This window comes from Tupaia chinensis, unplaced genomic scaffold (genome assembly GCF_000334495.1).
Source record: "Tupaia chinensis unplaced genomic scaffold, TupChi_1.0 Scaffold000422_1, whole genome shotgun sequence".
Taxonomy (NCBI): Eukaryota; Metazoa; Chordata; class Mammalia; order Scandentia; family Tupaiidae; genus Tupaia; species Tupaia belangeri.
The window spans coordinates 3,141,449-3,150,072 of NW_006159927.1; the positions used below are offsets into that span (position 1 = coordinate 3,141,449).

Sequence of the window (8,624 nt, forward strand, 5' to 3'; positions counted from 1 at the left end):
AATGCTGGACTCTGAGTGGGGGCATAGCACGATGGACACTATAGTGGGTTTTTAGATTCCCTTTCGTGGTGAAAGCCCGGCCACAGATCTTACACTTGAAGGGCCTCTCCCCGGTGTGCGTCCGGTAGTGCATTTTCAAGGCGCTCTGACAGCTCAGAACCCGGTGGCAGATGATACACTCATTGGGGTCAGTGGCCTTCTTGTCAATGTTTTCCACCAGTTGCTGCAGCTTGGACGTCTCTGATGCCTGAGCTGAGTCCAACAGCCCCCCAAAAGGAAACTTGGCCTTGAACTGCTCGGACATGAGCGGCAACAAAGGGTTGGTGAAGGAAGTGGCACTGCCCGGGCCACAGTCCACTGCGGGGGGGCTCAGGGTGCTGCTGCCCACTGTGGGGGCCGAGCTGGTGACCATGCCACTCTCTTCACTTTTGCCACTGGAGGGTGGCAGAGTGGACCCTTCGGCTTCCTCTGGGAGCCCACTTAGGTTTCTCGTGGCTGGCTCAGGGGCCCCCGAGTCACTTTTGACTGAGCCCGGGGGGCTGGCGGCAGAATGGCTGATGGGAATGGGGGCTGGCTCTTCCGTCTTGATGAAAGGTGTGAGGCTCGGGAGGGTCGGGGGCAGCGGCAGGCCGACTGAAGTGGTCAGAGTGGGCAGGACCGGCTTGGTGTCCAGCCAGCTGGTAACTGGCTTCTCTGGAGGGATGGACATGCCATAGGGGGTGCCGGTGCTCGTGGGGATATTGTCCAAATGCTCAGGCACGGGATAGGGGTTCATCTGGATATGAGGGTATTTCTCTTTGTGGCGCTGAAAGTGGACTTTCAGGTTCCCCTTGGTGGAGAACCTGTTCCCACAGATGTTGCACTTGAACGGCCTCTCTCCGGTGTGGGAACGCAAGTGGATCTGCAAGGCACTGTCGCTCCCGAAGACCTTCGCACAGAACCTGCACTTGTGTTTGAAGAACGCCTCGTCCGAAGTACTTTTTGCTTCAAAGGCAGTGACATTTGGTGGCTTGCTTTTTCTTTGCTGGGCCAAGGCAGACAAGGAGTTTAAATCCTCTGCAGTTGTTCCGATGTTGGGCAAAGGGCTGGGGAAAACCGAGTTAGCAGGGGCCGGCTGAGGTAGAAGTGGATTAGATGCAGGACTTAATAAACTGCTTATTGCAAAAGCTGGTGAGGATGATGCTGAGACTGCTGGGTTGCTGACATGGGAGGCACCAGCGCTCGAAGCCACTTTTTCCGAGGACGGGGTGGTAACTGCTGCCGCCAATATGTTAATATTGGGAGAAACGCCACTGTTGGATGGAATGATGGTGTTGCCAGAACTGCTCTGAGGTAGCTGGATTGGGGGTAGCTGTTTCACACCACTAATGCTGGCAGATTGGCTAGCGAGGCTCTGTGCTAATCCAGCTGCTGCCGCCAGCTGCTGAGATAAATGGGAACTTAGCGTGGACAAGGGGTTGGCAGATGTTCGTAAAGTACCTTGAGAAGGACTAGAGGATGTTGGCAAGTCTGCGTTCTGAGAAGCCAACAGCAATATTTGGTGACGAATCTGTTCGATCAGTTGCAGCTGGTGGATCTGCTGCTGCTGCAGGGCTAAGAGCTGTTCCATGAGGGCTGGGACAGCCAGCTTGCCCCCAGAGGCCCCACTGCACCTCGCTTCCTGGGAGAACTGGGCCACCGCCACCTTGGTGCTCTGGAGGTTCTCAATGATGACGTTGCTGTTGATCACGGAGAAGTTGCCCAGTGTCGTCAGGTCCCCGAGTTGAGGTAGAGAGGTTGTGATCGCTGAGGTACCAGTGGAGGAGCTGCTGCTGCAGCTGGGGGTGGTACTGGGTACTGCCGTTGTGCCTGCCGCTGCTCAAAGTACCACTGCCGCTTTTGTTAGCAACCGGGGCCTCCACCTCCATGGACTCTTCCCTGTCAAGTCCGTTGTGTTCTGAAAGGTCGCTGCAGTCCACTTGATCTGTTTTGTTAACTGTGTCATTCATTTGTTCATCAGGATTATCGGGAGGGGGGCTGGGGGAGAAGGTTTCGGGTGGGGAGGCTGGGTTTTCATTTACGATTAAAACTAATTGATTTTTTGTACAGTTCTTCTTGTGGAGCAGAAGATCTGATAACTCAAAGAACTCGGCACAGCACCGGCCACAGACGTGGGCATCCTTGCTTTTAGTGATGCGACTCGGTTGACCCTTCTCTGTGTCTCCTACAAACATCAAGAGATGCAGGGTTAGAAATGATGGTAGAACACAGTCCCCTATGACTTAAAAAAAAAAAAAAGAAAAGTTAGTCAATTGTTTTCTACCTGTAAAACTCAAAACGGTAGCCCTCGACAACGAATCGATACCGCCTAAGAACATTCCTAAGTAATTTTTAAGGGCATGGAGGAATTCGTCTCAATCTGGTATCTCAGCTACTCATGGCCTGCAGATAATTCATCAAAATATAAAACGCTATGAATGAAAGACAATGGAGCATAATGAAATTCCATAGCAAAATATTGATTTCCAATATTTTTTATCCCTTATTGTCTACTGGTCCGGAGAGGGCCCAGCAACCATTCTGAGGACTTATTAGGCTCTTGAGTTTCTGTCAACCTTATTCATTTTCAACCGATTCAAAGATATCTGTGACAGTTTGTTCTGTCACTAAACTAATTTGTAGTCATTCAGGTTCCAATCAGTTGTTGACAAGAGGGGGAAAAAAATGCATATCACCAAGCTGTAGACTGACAACTCGAAAATCACCTCAAGCCCCTACCTCAAACCTGAGCTCAGTCTGATCCGTGACAAACACACTTTAGTCACATCAGTAACAAATCCTCCAGACCGCTCCTCAAGACTCACTTGAATACAAAAGGGAGAGCAACACACACACAATGAAGAGAAACACAATGATCATAATCCGTTACAAGGCCTGCCTGGCACCTATATATCACCCGATGGCATGTTTATTTTTAAAATTAAAGAATGCAACCCTGGCTACCATTCCACTAATCAAGGAATATACACCCCTATGCTCCAAATGGCAACATGACGCCTCTAAATATTTCATCAAAAGTGCTCTTTATATCTATAAAAACTGGCGTTAAGATGTACATTTCTGATTAAACGTCAACTTAAAGAAGGATGTGCCTTTAAAGGGGAAGTGTTCTTGTCCTGTAAGGAATAATTCTTGATTTAGAGTTTGGGAATGCTCTGCAATTCTCCCTGTCTGAATGCCTTTAAAAACAGTTTGCTCTGAACTGTTATCAATTGTTTAACAGATTGTCCTGAACCTTTTATTATAAAAATCCCTTTATTTCATGTTTGTTTCCACTGGTTGCTCAGATGTCTTCTCACTAAGATCCATTTGTAAATTAAACATAAAAATCTCCAACTCCAAGCTAACATCCTATTCAAAGACAGGATGGCGTCCCATTGTTTGCTCAGCATGGGGAACACCAACTTCTGTTGTACAAATGGTGTGTGGTCATCTCCGAAGGCTGTGAAAAAAAAAAAAAAAAAACTGTTTAATTCAAGGATTACCTCCCTGCATGCTTTTCTGCAGAACTGAATCAGATAATAGGTAGTTTCCATGACTTCCAAATTGAATCTCCCAGAAAACTTGCAGGGGGAAAAAAGTAATTGCAGATATGAATAAATGCAAAATGAAAATGCTGCCTTTTTTTTTTTTTCAGTAAACTTCTGAGTTTACTTCAATCAGCAGTCAGCATTTGCCTTTTTGTAGTAAACATGGAAAAAAGCTTCAGTAGGTTTGCATTCCAGAAAATATAATTAATACCTAAATACTAACTTCTGAAAATTCCTTAACTCCATTTGCCCTGTGTGATGCCGAGGTTGATTAGAAGCCCTGGTAAAGTATGCCAAATGTATGCACACTTTATTCGCTGGGAGTGTTATTTGAGTAGCTAAGTTATACTTAACAAGCTAGCTTTCCTAATACCCATCTTTTAATCTCCACAAGGGTATAGTGCAAAATGCATTAACAACACCAAACAAATCTTAGTTGTAGCAGAAAATACCAATAATGATTCAGTTTTAATTTAATGTTTAATCATCCTAATTGGCACTGGATTCCTATGCACATTTAAGGTGCTATTTTAAGCACTTTCTGTCTCTCCTCCTGCCTTAAAATAATATCAACTAAATATTAAATGAAATTTGCTAAAGTTATGTTGCTTAACTCGGGACAAAAATAATGTGACAAAAATTCTGTTTAAAGCTTCTTATTTTGACAACCAATTTTAAATGATGCATCCATTTCAGATGCTTATTTTAAACTAGGAAATGCAATTCCTAATATATTCAACAGAAATGTTATTTCTTTCTCTTTGCACATTTCCATATGTAATGGTTATGTTTCCATCTACTTTTACAGCCAATTATGAAGGAACAAAAGCTATTCTGTTTGTTCACACATTTTCAACAAAATGCATTAAAACTATTATGTCAGCATGTTCTATTAAGCTCTGCATTCAGTGGAAAATACTTTTCAACCAGCTCACATTTATCAAAACATAAAGCCACTTTAAAACACAGTTTTGCTTGGTCAGCTGGGCTTAGACAAATAATGACAGATTCAGAACTAAATAACTAGCAAGGGAAATCAGAAAACTGACTTCATCAATTGTACACATTACAATGTAGTTGCTTCAAATATTTAGCACATCTGTGCTCGCGATTAAAGGGCATTTTAATTCTTTATAACTTGCAAACATCTGATATTCTCATAATATAGAGAGAAAGTAAAAGGAAGGTTACTTTATAGGATTTAGCTGATTATTACTTTCCTGTGCTTGAATTCTACATTTGTGCTGCTTCAAAACTCACTTGAGAATTTTCAAGTTTGTCAACCTGAACATTTTTATATTTAAGATTGTGCTAACTGGACGGAAAATACAGACGCTTAAAAATAAATGCCTGCTTGCTTCTAAGAAAGACACTGTGTTAGAAAGTTGTCCATATTTTAGCTTACATTTTCACAATGTTTTAATAAGCTGACATTTGATCCCACTGTAGAGTCAACTAATTTAATTTCCTGATGTTTATGAACACCCTGACCCCCCCCCCCCAACTGGTATCTATTTTGATTTATTTCAAAAGCAGGTGTCGCTACACTGTAATAATTCTTAACCTTAAGTCTATCTGTATTCTGAACAGAATTCCAATAAAACAGTTTTTAAAAAAGAAGACAAAACATGAAGACTAGTTTGAATCTTTTAACTACCAAAGGTAATATTTTAAGTTGTAATAAGATACATACACAGAAAGAGAGAGAGACATGTTCTAATTCATTTTTCCGATCGTCTGCTATCTTGTATCTCTCTCAATAATCTGTTACACAGGATTGCAACTGGTGACCCCATTATAGTAAATACAGTTGCCTTGTTCCTTTAACTATGGTAAAAATAACATTTCAGTTTATTTTCCATGGATTTTGCATATAAATTGATTTTGAAATCCTAGTCAGATAAGAAAATTTAAGAAACAGGGTTTCCTAAGTATGTACACACATAAAAAAAGATATTTGGAAATTTTAAGGATCTTTCTAAAAAAAAATCTTATTCTTCCACTAAATTTATATTAAAATCCCAGATGTTTTAGGGGTTTTTTTCTGTACAATGTAGGTACTTGATATCCAATTCATATTTGTCAGTTTTTCATCATCTCAGCCAAACGCTGCAGAATCGGAAACAGAAAATTAAAGTGTTCCAGCATATCTGTCTTCTGAAGACATAAAAATAAAACTATGCCCCACATAGAAAGGTTTAGCTGGCCAGGAAAAGAAAAAAAACCAAAACAAAACAAAAACAAAAACACCCTACTATACCAGATTTAGTTTGCTTTTTTGGAACTCCTTAAAAAGATATTCTACCAGATTTAGTTTTTCTTTGTGGAGCTCTTCAGAAAGATACTTCACTGTACTTCTCATTACCTTAAGAATGCATTAACATGTTTTAGTAGGACCCTCTTACCATAATGGTTTCAGAGTCCATCATTTTAACAGGCTGTTTCTTTTCGCAGACCTATTCAGAAAGGCTATCGCCAACATTTGATTCATTGATCTTTTACTCCCCACCACCCCCACCCCCAGATGTGGGAAAAGCCTGAATCTAAATATCCAACGTGAACATCCCAAAGAAATGCTAAACATCACAACATAAGCTGTGCATATTTTCTTGTAACGTCTAAAGTTTCCTCTATGTACTAGGCAACCTCATGACAAATTTACTCTTACTCTTTGAGTTCACTCAGGGACTGGCCAGAATGAATGTATTCTCACATGGAAGAATACAAATGAAATCTCTGGAAAAAAAAAACAAACAAATAAAAATAATAACAGCACCGACAAGACACTCCTTTTGAAATAGTGATCCAAGCCCACCTCCTGTAGACAACAAATGAAAGGGGGAAAATGTCTTCCCCACGGATGAATCAAAATGAACACTAGATGGGGTTCCAGTTGCAAGGGTTTGTTCAAAAACTTCTTTGTGGCTTTGCTATCCCAGTGACGCGTAAAAGAGAGACTCCTTAAGGCGAGATCTAAACTTTGACTACGTAAACATTGGCAAAGGCACAAGGAACTAAATCCCTGTTGTCTGAGGGTAAAACTGAGCTATGGGAACTACCTGTCAATCTTCCCCTTTGGGGGTCTGGCATCTGAGGGTGACAGGGGAATAAGGTTAGGAAAAGAAGCCAGGCTGATAAAGGTGAAACTAAAATAAACTACTAACTTCCTGCTAAGTGACTAGCAAGACTCAATTTGGGGGTCACTGGGACGATACTGAAGGACATATTATGATCTGGACCTTGTCACCTCTGCATGGGAGGAGGCTGGCAAAGGTTAAAACAGCTCGACACATCTAGGTTTTCTAAAGCCTGGCATGCAAACTTTTTTTCTTTTTTTGGGGGGAGGGGTGTCGGTTCTGGGCTAATTTATTATCTCTGCACAACCACATCAGTTTTGATATCTACGAGTATTTTGGAATATAAGGATATCCACACCAGGCCATGTCTTTAAAAAAATTCTACGTTAATGTTGCAGAAAGAATAGGTTCTGACTAATACACAGTGCTGGTTTTTAACAATTTCAAAAAACTTCAGGAGTCTGCTATTTCTTCCCCAGATTCCAGTAAGACCTCTGTGTTAAATGACATGGACTGCTGCTTTTAATACACTGTTGGTAAATACAACTTGCTATTCTTTAAAAATATAAAGAAAAGAAATTATGCCCCTAAAAAGGAGCCTATCAGTTGGCAGTTGTGCCTAGGAACCAAAGGGAGAATGTGATGTAAAATAAACCACAAAACCTTCAGTATCCCAAATGCACTTTCACACATACTACCTCCTGCCCAACTAGACTGCTGCCTTGTGTGTTTGTTTTTAATATTTTAGGGAGTATGTGCAGTCTGAAGCAAATTTCAAAAATCAGTTTGCATTTTCTCCTCTAGAATCTTCCATATGCCAAACTTAAACCAGGCCCGATGAAACATGAATTCCTTCCAACTGCCTTATCTTGCAGGTGTCGGTTTTTCAAGAAAAGCAATTAATTATAGTTCTCTCTAACCTTTTGGGCCCAGAAATCAATGTGTTGCCATGAAGCTGCTCACAATGAGTAAATTACCTTGGTAAATAATAGAATTTCATTATTAATATGAGGCATTTTTATATTTTACACGAGAGCCACTGTATAATCCGCAATTCATGATGCTTTTATTTTTCTTCCGATAGTATCTTTTTCTTGAAAAAGATCAGCACCAATATACTTTTTAAATAAATGAATGGCGTCAGAATGGGCCGTCCATGTAGTTACTGGAATCTTAAAAACACCACGAAAGGAAGAAAAACCCAATACACACACACACATGCACACACACACTCGTAATCCAGACCAATAGTAAAGAACTCACATAGGAAATCACTACTCTCTAATATTCCCTTTTATCAGAATTATTTCTCTCTGTAAATAATCTGTCCAGTGGCAGTCATCATTCTACAAGTAATTCAAGACTTGTTGAATATCATCTAAGAGATAAGTCTTATCTGCCATGATCTTGGCTTCCTAAGAAACAAAATTTAACAAATTGATTTTAGAGTGTTTTCAGCATCACAGCTGCACCAAAGTAGAACGGAATATCAACATCATCCTAAAATCGACCAAATAATTTTGTTTTCTTGAACTTATTCCAATGAAGCTTATTGGTGTAGCAACTCAACACTGCTGAGGTTTTCTTCCTAAGCACATGCACACCCAAACACACACACACACACACACACACACACAGACACGCACGAGTGACACACTACCAGCCCGGTTTGTTTCAGCCTTGGGAGCTGTTCGTTCAAGGGCTACTGTAACTATGTCTACAAACTTTCTGAGGTCCCACTCTGGATAGAAGTTAGCAAATTTGTGCTAGCCTAGGAGAAGAGCACAAACTAAGTTTCTTTTGGAATGTTGTGCTATTGCATGTGCTACGTTTTTAAGCCCATTTTAAGACACAAGAAAAAGTAACCACAAGGTGTGGATAGAAGGTTGCCATCTAAAAAAGTGAACCACCTTTGTGTATGTCAAAAACCAAACCAAACCAAAAACCAACAAATCCTTAAAATGATGTGTTCTGTGTA

At 41.0% G+C, this 8,624-nt stretch overlaps 1 protein-coding gene across 1 annotated transcript in view; it reads right to left on the minus strand.

Annotated features, from left to right (window-relative positions):
* The window catches only part of SALL1 (spalt like transcription factor 1), a 15,422-nt gene that overhangs the window by 3,907 nt on the left and 2,891 nt on the right, over positions 1–8,624 (minus strand). The window contains 2 exon segments of the mRNA XM_006154792.3: positions 3–1,832; positions 1,834–2,203. Coding sequence (XP_006154854.1) covers positions 3–1,832; positions 1,834–2,203 — 2,200 coding nt within the window.